General features: G+C 32.3%; 1 protein-coding gene across 2 annotated transcripts in view; it reads left to right on the top strand.

The window, feature by feature from the left end:
- Nucleotides 1-11,565: 11,565 nt before the first annotated feature.
- The window catches only part of LOC143048106 (uncharacterized), a 28,980-nt gene continuing 25,222 nt past the window's right edge, over nucleotides 11,566-15,323 (top strand). For both annotated transcript variants that reach the window (XM_076221560.1, XM_076221570.1), the window contains exon 1: nucleotides 11,566-11,687. In XM_076221560.1, the coding sequence (XP_076077675.1) occupies nucleotides 11,673-11,687 (15 nt within the window). In that variant the 5' untranslated portion in view covers nucleotides 11,566-11,672. The remainder of the gene's footprint in view (nucleotides 11,688-15,323) is intronic.

The following is a 15,323-nucleotide window of genomic DNA, read 5'->3' as shown; positions in this document are numbered from 1 at the left end:
TGCTAGCGGGATCCCAACCATCCCCTTACCTGGGACAGTGGTATAACAGTACAACATAAGAGCGAACTATACAAATCAGTTGAAAAAGGCTTAACTCATCAGATGGACAAAAATACAAGTGGACGTGGACGGGTACTTGTACATCCCAACAACAAAAAGACACTATGTACAGAAATCATGCATCTACGACTAAATTATCAATCCGTACACATCCAATATCAAATGGATTTCGTGTAAAGACGTCATAAACAGTCAGAGAAAAAACATGACCTTGTACAATGCCAAGTTTATAAATTTACTGTTTACAATTTTAGATTTTTTTTTAAAAAATAAGGCTTTTCTACCTCAGACATAGATTACCTTAGCTGTATTAGGCAAAACTTTTAGGAATTTTGGTTCTCAATGCTCTTCAACTTCGTAATTTATTTGGCCTTTTAACTTTTTTGGATTCGAGCGTCACTGATGAGTCTTTTGTAGACGAAACGCGCGTCTGGCGTATATACTTAATTTAGTCCTGGTATCTATGATGAGTTTATTTACTGGTATCGACATATTGTAGATTCATGAATGTGTATATGTATATAACAAACAAGTAATATTTAGTTTGCTTTTAATTTACTGATAAAAAAACCAATATGTATACCAATAAAAACAATATTCAATGAAGTTATTACAGTGTTGAATTGGTAACCTTTTAGAATAAGTTTATTTAACGGATCGACAAGTTTACCAGGATCGTTTCTAAATTTTCGGGCACGTTTAACACCATTTCCGTAAAAATATAGATGTGCTATCCCGTTAGAAATAAGTTTTCTACAGGTGCAACTAAACTTCAAAACCAAATCTTTATATTTATGGAAAAATGTATTTAAAAATTTTAAGTAATTTATGGTAACGAAATCCCTGGCTTAATAATTTACCAGTAATACATAGATTACCTTCGTTTAAATCAAAAACGACACGGGCATAGCGAACGAGCTGTGAAATGTAAACACCGTAAGATGGTGCCAAAGGAACATCACCATCTAAAGATGGAAAATTAACAATAGGGAACGCAAAATCGTCCCTTTTGTCGTAAATTTTAGTGTGGAGTTTCCCTTTTAAGACCGAAATGTCTAAATCTAGGAAAGGACAGTTCTTATCATTTAAATTTGATTTATTTAAAGTAAGTTCCTTTGGGTATATTTCAGCAGTATATTGAGAAAATTATTTAACAAAAAAATATCTTCAAGATAACGGTATGTGTTGTTGAATTCATCAATTAGAAGCTTGTTAAAAAAATCAATTAACAATGATGTATCAACTAAGCTTTAATACCCCAGTCCCACTAGGCCACGATCGCACTACGATCTGTAAAAAAATGAAAATTTTGATGATCGTAGTACGATCGTGTAGATCGCAGTAAGGTCGTATCACGGTCGTGGTGAGGTCTTCAAGATCGTGATGAGCGTGGCCAACTTTGAACATGTTCAAAACAATCGTGGTGCGGTCGTGGCGAAATCAGGTCGTAATAGAAGCGTAGTGAGAGCGCACTAAGATCGTAGTAAGATCGCGAAGGTCGCTGTATCATCGTAGCGACAGCGTGATTCTATTCGAAAAAACTGCGCTACGATCTCACAGCGACGTTATTACGACCTCACTACGACCATCACGTTCTCACCGCGACCCAACTACGCTTCCACTACGACTATACCACGCTGTTCGCGCCCATAGTACGATTCTAGCACGCCCTTGCCGTCCTCATCACGCTCCTCTTACGCCCTGACTACGTTCATACTACGACCATCATTCTCATTGTCATTTTCACATAAAATATATTAGATCTCTCCAGGTTTTGTTTGTTTGTATATGTAATTAGAACTTCTTTTTCATTTTCTCTAATGATTCAACCATGATTCTCGGTTTTTTATATAGATTATACTGTTGGTTCTCCCATTTGAATGATTTTAAATTAGTAATTTTTGGTGCCCTTTGTAGCTTACTGTTCGGTGTTGAAGCCCGTACCTGGGCCTATAATGGTTTACTTTTATAGATTGTTTCTTGGATGGAGAGTTGTCTCATTGGCACTCATACCACATCATCCTATATCTATTGACATATCTGTGTCATATCTGCTATCGTTCACTGAAATATCGTCGTTTGAGCTTTATGGACTAGCAATAGGTTGTAATTTAGGTTGGATTGTTCGGTCCGACTGATCATCTCTGCTTGATCAGGCCCTGAAGTCATAAAACCTTCGAGTCAGTTTTTTGTACTCAAAAATCAACCAATCAAAATACTGGATTTCATGTTTCGAGCATGATTTTAGTGCTCCGAGCACTGAGCAATTTTTTATCACTTAAACCCAAGGATTCGTTACTATCAGAGCTCCCTCTGGCTCTACATCAACCCCTACCTCCACGCCCACGTGTTCTAGTAGATTTTGGTGGAATGACTGTATTGTTTCCGAGAAATCTACGTATTTATCAGAAATAGAAGGAATGGAACTGTATTGATATTGACGTTATTGCTGAGAACGTAGTAAGATCGCGGTATGAACGTAGTATAATCGTGGTAAGAACGTGCTATAATCGCAGTAGAAGCGTGGTAAGATCGTGTTGCAATCGGATGACTCGTGGAATGGTCGTGAGAACGTGATGAGCGTAGAAAGATCTTGATAAGCGTAGTGAGGTCGCAGAATAAGCGCGATGAGAACGTGGTATGATCGTAGTGGGATCGTTGTAGAAGCGTAATGAGGACGTAGTAGGATTGTGAAAGCAACGAAAGTTTACATTTTCATGCAGCTCATACCGCGACCTCACCACTATCTGAATTTATTTTAGATCGCGGTGAGCGTGGTCTAGTGGGACTGGGGCTTAAGTTAGATAAAAATATATATTTTATTCTCTAGATTCTTGTCGAGTCAAGTTTAATGACGTTTAACCATACGATTATTATCATCGAAAGATCATGATCTAGAATAAAATATGTCGAGGTAACATGTCATTCATTTTATATAACCATCCATAAAATTCAAAATTACATCTTAAGGACGCTTAACCATACGATTATTATCATATATATAGATCGAAAGATCATGATCTAGAATGAAATATGTCGAGGTAACATTTCATTCTTTTTAATATAACCATCCGGGAAATTCATATTTTCTATTTTATTATTCCTTTAAAATGTTAAAGAATATACTGTTTCTATTCGTAATAAGCTTCATATTCATTCTCACTAACAATTCATCATTTTTCTCACTTATTTATCAACATTATGCCCAGCAGCGTACCATATTTTGAACTATCTGAAAAAATTACGAAAATGCAGGAATAAACAAATATCTTAAGTTGTGTCTGGGTGCATGTCTTTCATCAAAACGTATAACAATATTGCAATGCGTTTAAATTATCTACCATTTTCTGGTTAATATAATTTGACAGAACATATTTTTTACTTAGGTTTAGATTTTTCATAAAAAATGTATGAATGAAAGGGTTGGCAATATTATTCAAAATATAGCCTTGGTGTTCAAACATTAGAACCAATCTCTCAAAGTCGGTTTGCTTCTCCTAGCAATTGATTGTACCCGTTTTCAGAATTGCAATTGTTATTTTAGGAAGGCAGCAGAATATAAATATTAATGTTTTGTGACTTGGCTAAAGATCATTTGATTTTTTTAATAATTTGTTTGGCTGTTTCTTTACATTTTTTATTAATATTCAATAAATTATTTTCCAAAATCTAATGTCATTTCACAAGATTGTTGTTCTTTGATTTATAAAGTAATGTTATTACCATTTATTGGTCCGATTACAAATCTTGAAATAAATGGTCCTCGGATTGATTTTTCAGTATTTTGGCTATATGTATGCAGTTTGACTTCACTTTTGTCATGCTATTGCAGATATTTAAATGTTTTTTCTAGCTATTAAACAATACGGTACAACTAATAACGCATAACAAAGAGTAATACCAGCACCAAATGCACCATCATTAATGACGATAACAGTACCAATTACTGTTCCGCATATCAGTCCAGTGCCATTTATGTTTCTACTTTGAAACGGATTTGAACCTCTGGTGACCAATGACGACCCTGCACCAACAGATGATAAAAATAAAGCAAACACCAGGTGTTTTTTTTTTTGTTTTTATTTTTTCATTGTCATCAAAGGACATTTTTGCCTGCATATTTTCAAGTATCATTTAATAGCAATCACTACTAGAAGAACAACAGACATGTTAGTTGTCCCGGATACCAACAACCTTCAAATTTTACAGAGCTGATCGAATTTATACGTCAATGGCATGAGTGTCATCGAAAATCCAAACAGACAACAAAATAAACTTCCAAGTAAATCAGCAACAGATAGGTATGGTTATTAAATACAAACCATATTTTACATTTTTTTTCATTTTCAGTATTAAATAAAATTAGATCATAGTCTGAAAATATCAAGACGTTACGAAACTGTTGCAGCATTCATAAAATTAAGAATGGAAACGGAGAGTAGTTAATGAGACAACAACCAAATCAAAGAGTAGAAAACAGGCGAAGGCCCGCGCATTCGGAGGCGTGCTTCAGTTGGCCCTTAAAAAAATTTACTTTTTCGGCGATAATAGTCGTCATACTTAACTCCAAAACATATAAATGAACTAAAAAATAAAAAGCATACACGACTCACAATAGTCAGAGGCTCCTGACTTAGGACAGTCGCAAAATTACTACTCCTATACATCTAGTCAATGTAGAAAAACATTGCATGAATCCTCAGTTAATCATTATTAGTGTAGTGTTTTAATTTGTAGTCGTCTTTCTTTTTTCGGCCAAAGTCTTATCTGTTTTTCTTCGACTAATGGTTTATGATTGTCTGCTACGTATTTTCTGTAATAAAACAATATTTCAAAAGTATCATGGTATCCTCCGCACTTATTTGTAAAGGTTCTAAAATCATTTATAAAACTCATCATTTGATTTCACTACAAACTTCAAGACTTATTTCGATGTCTAGTGTGCATTTTGATATTTGGCTTGTTTGAAATTGTTGTCTCTTTCATGCCTATAGTGAACTGATAAATCAATGATTTGAATAGTGGGAAAGAATTTTTTATTTCAACAGTTACAATACATATGAAAATTGGACACCTGAATCTCCTCTAAAACATATATGCAGCATCTGTTTCTTTAAATTTTTGTTTGTTGTTCTATTTTGTTTGTTTGTTGATATAATGGAAACTACACACAAATTGGTTTTAATAAATAAAAAAAATCAGCAAAAAGCAATCTTTTGCAGCATTCTGAATTAGAAGCAACTGTATGATCTGACATTTAAGTTCTAATTGTTTACATACTTTCAAGTTTTCATATAGTATGTTATATGTCCGAAGACGGGATAAGTTATAGAGACTTTAGTTATATAGAATATTATGGTCCGCTAAAAGCAAATAACAACGTACACAATTTATGATTTGACAGTTACTATTTAATTTTCAAATGAAAAAAAAATACATATAAAATTAAGCTTACAATATAATTATAACTTCCTATTATAATAATTGTAATATATTATACTTCTAGAATAATCTCAACCGATAAAAGCATATTTTGTAATAAGCGAAAAAGACAATCTTTAAAAAAAAATATTTTCAAAAGTCAAATGATTAGAGTTATCTCTCTTTAACTATATTTTTGATTTTCTGCTAGATATCTTCTGCCTCTATTTGAGACTTACTAAAAGATTTTTTCAAAATTATTAAAGTAGCCTCCGCACTTATTCAAACTAGAATGTTCTATACCTTCATTCATTTCATATGAAACATTATGAAAAAAAAAACAATGAGTAGCATGAACACATTATTGCATTGATTACGAATTCATATTTTCTCTTTTTTTAAAGGTCGAATACTGTTTTAAAATCATTCATAGGATTCATTATTGGATTTCACTACCAACTTCGGGACTTATTTTCATATCAAGTTTACTTGAAAAATATGCTGCTTAAGCAGATTAAGTGTGCATTTTGATAGTTTGCATGTTTCAAATTATGGTTTATGATGCCTATCGTAACTGATAAATCAATGGTTAGAAATGTCGGAAGAATTTTTCATTCCAACAGTTACAGTTTATTTTAAAAGATTAAAAGAAGGAAAAACAGTAAAAAAACATGTCAACCTCTTATATGTCCCATAATCATTATGCTACATGTGTATTTTATTATTAATCCTGGTACTTTTGATAACTATTATTAAAACAAAAAGATAAAACAAAAAATATGTCTGCCTTGTTTCTTAACAGATTCGCATTTGACCCAAAATATTTGATTGATTTTTAGATGTTTTAACGCCACTTTTCAGCACTGCATTTAGGTTATTTCGTGGCTGCTAGTTTTTATTGGTGGAGGAAGCCGGAGTGCCCGGAGAAAACAACCGACCTGCGACAGGAAAACTGACAATCCTTGTCAATTAAGATTGGAGTCGACCCAAGTAAAATAGTTGTTTATAATGGAGTTATCTATTTCAAAATTTCATCGAAACAATTGAACAGTATTTGTTTTATGAAAAACAACAGAAACACTTACTAAAACAATTTTTGGGATAGAAAGAATTACAATCACTATTATCTAAACTAGGAAATCGCTGTATCCGTTCAGCAAAAAATTGTTTAATGTGTATTCGGATAATTATTTTTTAGGAAAACATGCTGTCAAAGCGGAAGATATTTCATAAGTACGGAAATATGCACTTAGTTTCTTATTCCTTGTTTTACTTTTACAAATAAATAAGCAACAATAATATATTCTTTATCCTTATTTTCATTTATTTAACCGATTCACAAATGTTCCAATAAACTCATCATAGATACCATGATTGAGATTTGGTATTTGCACCTGACGCGCGTTTCTTCTACAAAAGACTCTTCTGTTACGCTCAAATAAAAAAAAGTTTAAAAGGCCAAATAAAGTACGAAATTGAAGAGCGTTGATGATTAAAAATTCCTAAAAGTTTTGCCAACTTCAGCTACCGTAACGGTAATATATTCCTGGTGTAGAAAAGACGTAGTATTTTCAAAAATTCAAAGTTTTGTAAACAGTTAATTTAAAGTTATGACCCTATCAATGATAATTTATTACAACACAGAAGTTCTGACTACTGGGCTGGTGATACCCTGGGGGATAAAAACTCCACCAGCAGTGGCATTGACCTACTGGTTGTTAATAACCTCATCGATACCAAGATTGAAATTTGGTATTTGCGCCATACGCGCGTTTCATCTACAAAAAACTCATCAGGGACTCTCAAATCAAGAAAGAATTTAAAAGGCCAAATGAAGTACGAAAAAGAATTAAAAATTCCTAAAAGTTTTTCAAATTTGTGTAATGTTTTACTATGTTCCCCTTTGTGCCACCTCTTCTAATTGAAAAAAAGTAAGGTACTCTCTCTCTCTTTCTCTCTCCAAAAAGTATTGTAAAGAAATATAAAGCTAGTTTCTTTTAGGTTTTCTTGGAAAATATACTATGACAGAAGATATTCTTTATTTCCTTTTTAAATTTTTTATCGCAAAATGTATAGATTAAAGGATTAGCAATATTATTTAAAATATAACCTTGATGTACAAACATTAGAACCAGTCTCTCAAAGTCCGTAGCATTCTCCCAGAAAGTGGTTGAAGCTGTTTCCAAAATTATGATTATTATCTTAGGAATGTAACACATTATAAATATAAAAGATATAATCATGAATGTTTTTGTAACTTGGCTAATGATCCTTCGGTTTGTCTGTCGTAATTTGTGAGGCTGTTCATTTATATTATTTCTGTTATTTTTCATTGAACTATTTTCCCTATCTAATGCTATGTTATTCGATAGTTCTTCGTTGTCTTGTAAAGTAATATCATTTTCACTTTGCATTTCAGTGTCTAGTGTTGAAATGGAATAGCGTATGGTTTGATTCTCATGAGTTTTGAGTTTAGACGCTTTCACTTCGATGTCACTTTGCTCCGGAGTTGAAATGGAATGTTCCTTGGTTTGATTTTCAGTAATTTTATTTCTAGTTTCTGTTTGCTTTTGAAGTTCGCATTGGGTTTCCTTTATAAGATATTTATGTGTTTTCCGAGCTATTAAACAATACGGTACAATTAATAACCCACAACAAATAAAAGCACCAACACCCAATACACCATCATAAACGACGGACAAAGTACCGGCTTTGGTTCCGCAAATCTGTCCAGTGACGTTTCTGTTCAAATGGTGAAACGGGATTGAGCCTTTGGTGAACACGGACGTACCTCCAATAACAGCTGAAAATAACAAAGCACACATCATGAGTATTTTCTTCCATCTTAATGTCATCCTAGGACCTTTTCGCCTGCATATTTTTAAATAACGTTGAATTGCAATCGTCACAAGTAGGAAAATAGACATTAAAGTTGTTACGGATCCAAAGACCCATCCAAGTTTACAAAGTGCATCATATTCATACGTCATTGGCATTAGAGTCATGGATAATCCAAACAGAGGGCAAATTACGCTTCCTAGTAAATCAGCAACAGCTAGGTACGGTATAAAGTACTGACCGTCATTAATATTTTTCATTTTGAATCCATAGACATATATAACTAGAACATTTCCCGTAACTCCTATGATTATAAACAAAATAAGTAGAATATCTAACGGAATAAATGCACGTATCAGGTAGTTATTCCAATCTTCCACGTCGTACATTTTTAAAAACTTTTTTGCTGTTAAATTAATAAAAATGAAAGTCACAAACAAATCAATATCACACATTCAAGTAGATATAATTTAAAGATGTGGTATGAGTGCCAATGAGACAACTCGACATCCAAGTCACAATTTGTAAAGTTGGTAATTTTTAAGTTAAGTGTATGTTAAGTTAAGTCTTTATATAATATACTACTAGAGACAAACTTCCTGGTTTCTCTATTTTTTAACACGTTAACAAAGGGATACATATGACATATATATAAGAGGATATAAAGTGTTTTTGGAACAATAGGAATTGTTATTTGTATTATATACTCACACTTTGGTGAAATTATAAGTTAGGGTTTTACGGACGTCAACATGATTTGGTGGACCATTCTTTAAAAAAAAATAACTGTGCCACAAATCACCATAGGCATCAACCATGCCGTTCTCTTCTTTTGAATAATGACGTCACCAAATGCCACTTATTGCTATATACTTACTTTTGTACCCTTCCGGATTGCTCAGTTTTTAGTATTCTTTGTGGTTGTTTTTTTTTATGTAGACAGTTGTTTGTCTGTTCGTCGTCTTTCCTTTCAGCCATGGTGTTTTATGATTGTCTTTATATTTTTATTGTCCGCTACGAATCATTTGCTAACATTTCACTTACTACTACTTACTCCTAATAAAAGTATCAATAAAGCCTCCGCTCTTGTAAAAACTAGAAATATGTTTAACCTGCTTTTTCTGATATAACATTTTTATTAAAGTTCAATGCGTATCATCAAGGATTTGTATAGTAAGAGTTACTATACAAATCCTTGGTATCATGAACACATTATATTTTATTGACAAATCTATGCTTTCACGTTAGAACAATCTTTTAAATCTAATGTAAATAAATAATTTTCAGTTTACATAATTTTTACCAAATACAAATATCATCTCTTCGGGTAAAATATGGTTTTGATAATAAGTAATACAGTGCATCCGTGTATTTCCATGTATTCAATTGCCAACTTCAACACTTATTACAATGTTAAGTACATTTGGAATTATGTTGATATATTTTGTGCATTTTAATGTTTGAAATTGTTGCATTTTGTCTAGAAAAAAATATACATAAAAAATAGCAGGCCCACCAAAAGTAAAGGACATCACAACAAACTCAATTAACCACCAAATGAATATAAATAACAAATGTTGTATGAGTGCGAATGAAACAACTTGATTTCCAACACTAACTCGTCCGAAAAATATATATAACAGACAACAAATTTATTTGATTCTCCTAAACTCCTAATACGATCTTAATGAACGTTCTTGGGATATTCACAATAGAATGTCATGGTGGTGGTATGTGTGTCGATTGCATTTATCATTTGTCATTCAGTTTAACAATCTTTTCATGATATACTGTTTCTTCCAACAACAGTTACTACTTCTTTTAAATTAGTGTAATAACCTTCTATGTGTATAAATAAACTCATCATAGATACTAGGACTAAATTTAGTATATACGCCAGACGCGCGTTTCGTCTACAAAAGACTCATCAGTGACGCTCGAATCCAAAAAAGTTAAAAAGGCCAAATAAATTACGAAGTTGAAGAGCATTGAGGACCAAAATTCCTAAAAGTTTTGCCAAATACAGCTATGGTAATCTATGCCTGGGGAAGAAAAGCCTTAGTATTTCAAAAAATTCAAATATTTGTAAACAGTAAATATAAATATAACCATATCAATGACAATTCATGTCAGCACAAAAAGTACTGACTACTGGGCTTGTGATACCCTCGGGGAAATAAATCTCCACCAGCAGTGGCATCGACCCAGTGGTCGTAAATGTGGGGGTCCTTGAATTTCAACTCATTTTTATTCGAACCAATGTCTTTCTATCATTCTAACACCATATAAAACACGTTCAATCATCGTTCCGTATTTTACTAAAGTTGAGAATGAAAAAAAAACGCACCTGCAAACACTACAAAACCGACCAGGTATATACAAGGTTCATGACTTACATGCACATGCAGAAATGAAACATGAAAAGCAATATTTCAATTCTTTATTAACCAAATGTGTTACAACATATAGGTACATGTATAATCTATATATATATATACTAAATATAGATTACAAAAATATACGATCATGACAAAACAGACAGAAGTATTAAATACACAAAAAATAAATACATATAAATATAATTCCAAATAGCAAATATTTGTAACAAATGAATTACAAATCCTCTTACTGAAAACAGTCATTTCTGAGCTTTAGTGTTCTAAAATATTTTATCATGTCCTTTATATTCAAATTTGCGTGAATGTCTGATAAAACCATATTATTGGCGTAAGCCATCTGTTTATAAACTTTAACAATTATTTAGCACTGCTAATGTAAAAGACTTGTGCTACTTCGGAAAATATACTGTACTTAGAAGTTTACTCAATAACCCAAAATATATTTAAGAAATGCAGAGAAATGTTTTTGATTGGGTAAATAATTGTGAAGTCATAAATGTCCAATCATATTAGTATACGGACAGTTCTTTGGACATTCAAAATTGTTCGGTTCGAGATTTAAAGAAGTGTTGTGTCAGTTTATAGAAAATATGTGATTAATAAAAAATAAGAAACCATTAAACAGGAAATCTGTTCGCATTTCCTTTCTCAAACTGAAGTGAACAATTCTGAAAGAAACGACTACTTTCGTCAACATTTTGCATGATACAGTGATAAAAGGATAAAAATACAAGTGTACAATCAAGAACTTAATGTAATATTTCCGTTCAATTGTTTTCTTTCATTTTTAATTTTTAAAAGAGAAGATAACGTGAAAACTGATTGAATAAGAGGGTCGTTATCACATCTGTATATATATCACTACATACTATATAGGTAGATAATGCACTTTGTCCAGTTCAGGGTTCATATCAACGTTCCCCTCTTTCCACCTTTTATTGAATGATTCACTGAATGATAACAATGGGGGTAAGTATTATACCTTATATATTATTATTTATATACATAAGTAATTATTATATTGCATACGTTATATGTTTTATTGTTTTGGCTTTTCGTGTAGTCTTCTAATGTAGACTAAGTTCTCTTAATGTTTGGTTTCAACATAGCTTGTTTGGCGGAGAGTGAAAGTTACATTGTAAAAATGTGCGCCGCTAAAAAATATATAACTGCCATGAACACAATGTTTAACAAAAACCAACCAAAGTTAATGCGTGCTTACAGTTTTAGTTTTGATATCTTTAAAATTCAATGGTTTTAATTGAAATTAGTAAAAATATTTTTTCTAACAAAAGGCAGTATTACCCTGGTAGGAGCTCAGTTTTTTTACTTTCAATGCAATGCTGTATATATATAGTTACATTTATGTAAAGTTCCAGTATTGTTCACCAGTTTTACATGAAAAGTTGTTCGTATAAATAAAAAGAAATTGTTTTTAAAGTTACCTTTTTGTTTTGAATCACCAACTTATTTGCTCATACCTGTTTATTACAAAGTTATCTCATTTATTGCTCTTTTTTTACATTTTTTTTTATTTTTAAAGATTTCAAAATAATGGTCGTAATTTGTTAAATTCGGTAGTCAGAAAAAGATCATAGAAATGTAATGTTGTCAAACAAAAAAATACTCCCCCAGTCCAATACACACCAGTTCCATGCAGTTTAACACGCAGACCGCAATTTTAATAGGCCACAAATTCTAAATGATCTTATTAAAGTTTGCACCGAACGCCATCCGAAACGAAAACGAAACAGTATATACTTAAAAGACAATATACTGTCACAATTTTGTAAAAATACGACAGACTCGAAACAATGACACTGAACCACTGAACTACATGCTTCTGCCTTGAGAAAATCACATAAAAAATGTGGCGGAAGTAGTCATATTTATGAGCGCTCAACCCTCACCCTTACCTGGGACAGTGGTGTAACAGCACAACATAGGAACAAATAATCAGTTAAAAAAGACTTAACTCATCTAATCAGATCGATACAAACAAAAACATCAAACAGAAACATAGACCAGACGTGGCAGGGTATATATCCATCCTTCATTCCGAACAACAAAAAAGACACTATTTACAGATCTAAGAGTACTCGTAGTTAGTGATAAAAATGCTTTTGGTGTCTATTTTGCAGACAACGTTTTCCTCTTACATAGTTTGACTTCCTATAGACGTTTGATTGTCCACCATTTTAATTTCTAAATATATGCTGATGCTTTGCTCAAACATAGAAGTTTTGAGCTATCTTAAAGCATTTTAATCTGGCTATAAAACATATATAATGTTGTAACAGTCTTAAAAAAAAGAGATTGTTTCAGAAAAGAATGAGCGACTTTTTGAAAATGGCACTAGTGTGGAATAAATTCTTGACGATTAAACCTTCCACTTCGAGATTTAATAGTTATCAAAGGTACACACAAAATGGAAAAGTTTGATGATACCAAAGTCAATAACTATTAAAGTAACAAAGTATCTTTAAAAGGTCATAACATTTGAATGTGGAAAATGTCCCATCTGTAATGTAATCCATTGGGATTGTTTTCAAATCCACCCCACTGTGTTTAATTCCTGCCTAACACTTTATAATGGATTCCACAATATGTCCAAGATAACCATGGACAACATTTTTTAAATGATCACTTACATATAATGTTTAAACTGGTGAAAATTAAAAAGATAAATGGTGTATTCATTATCAGCCATCTTTTTCATTTTTATTTTTACATGTTCAACGTTAAAAACTTTCACAAACTATGACAAAAATACTGTATTGAATATTGGTCTTTTCCATATGAAACAATACTAAAATCACCATTTACAAATTTGTAGTGAAGTCATTTTGGTCTATATATCATAAGGAGCCTTGCTTTTCAGTTCATCTTTTATCATCTTTTTCGAAGTTAAGTTAAGTTAAGTTAAGTTTCAAGTTCATCATTTTAATTCAAATAATCCTTTTCCATGTGAACCAACTGTGTTCCTCTTCTTGTCGATCTGTTTCTTTATTAATATGAGGCTGACTTCATACAGGAACTTCTAAAGAAGAGAAAAGAAGTTAGCAGTTTCCTTTCATTTCACTTTCCGCTATATAGATAATGTTTTCTCACTAAATAATTCAGAATTTGGTGACTATGTTGAATGCATCTATTCCAACGAACGATAAAACAAAAACAGTTAAGTCTGCCTCATATCTTGACTCAGAAATCTGATGTTCAGTGGTTTTCGTCTGTTTATGTGGTTCATAAGTGTTTCTCGTTTCTCGTTTTTATATAGATTAGATCGTTGGTTTCCCGTTTGAATGTTTTTAGTAACTAGTAATTTTGGGGCCCTTTATAGCTTTCTGTTCGGTGTTAGCCTAGACTCCGTGTTGAAGGCCGTACCTTGACCTATAATGGTTTACTTTTATAAATTGTTACTTGGATGGAGAGTTGTCTTATTGGCACTCATACCACATCTTCCTATATCTATTTACACCTAGAAATTGACAATGAGGGTCGGTTAAGAACAAAACTTTATGACAAAGAAGATGATGTCAGCCTCTAAATTGTAACCTTTACATTTCTATGTAGCACATTCCAGCAGCGCCTGTATACGGGTTATCCCAGTTGATACGATATTCCAGTGCTTGTATTTCTGATCATGATTTCCTTGATAAAGGGTTGCTGCTCACAAGGATGCTTATGCTTTAAACAAAGAGTTCAAAGTGTTGTGTTTTGTGAACATTTCTAATTCGGCATGGAGCTGTCAGTTTATTTTTCGGTTATGCGTTTGAATGTCCGTTTGGTTTCTTTCGCCCCTCTTTTTCTGACGATCTTTTAACATGTTTAAATTCTGATAAAAATTCTCGAACACAAATTGTTTCGTACATGCAACCGATACAAAAAGATGCCTGGTACAACTTGACCCGTTAATTTCGCCCACGTTAGGTACCCTTTACAATATGGGCTATCTGTACATGAACATATAAATGTTCATATGTGTACCAGTATGTCTGAGTAGGTATTGTAGATAGCGATAATCGTAATCGGCTGTGTACACTAGAGTAATGAAATCATATCTGTTCTTACATTATTTTATATATCTATTTATCAAGTACACTGCACAACAATTATATCTATTTTGTAGGTTATCTTTTACTAATACTGCATTGATAATGAACGATTGTCATATGTAATCAATGCATATCTTACTTAAAGGTGGTCAAGTGCATGGTACCTCGGTTGATCTTTTTATTCTTTGGTAGGTTGTTGTCTCTTTGACACATTCCCCATTTTTATTCTTAATTTTCAGTTATAAGATAATATAACTTGATGAGATGTTTTTCTGTGTGACGTTAAAATATATTTTTGTTGATTAAACTTCAATGAATAACTATATCTACCCTACACGATGAACAAGTTAGTTTGACAGCTGTCAAGCGTCAAACCTAAAAGATTTGGTTAATTTAAAGCGACTTTGAATTTGCCTTCAGTAGTATTGATGTCTTGTTTGCCACTCGAAGACATAGTTGAGTGGAGCGATAACTGATGATGGTAAAAATAATTGTCAGTGTATTTTCTAAATGGTAATGGTTTAGTCATTTCTGCTTAACGAAACGGACT

Source organism: Mytilus galloprovincialis, chromosome 1 (genome assembly GCF_965363235.1).
Source record: "Mytilus galloprovincialis chromosome 1, xbMytGall1.hap1.1, whole genome shotgun sequence".
Classification (NCBI taxonomy): domain Eukaryota; kingdom Metazoa; phylum Mollusca; class Bivalvia; order Mytilida; family Mytilidae; genus Mytilus; species Mytilus galloprovincialis.
The sequence above is the reverse complement of the archived record's forward strand: the minus strand, read 5'-3'. Positions and strand labels throughout refer to the sequence as shown.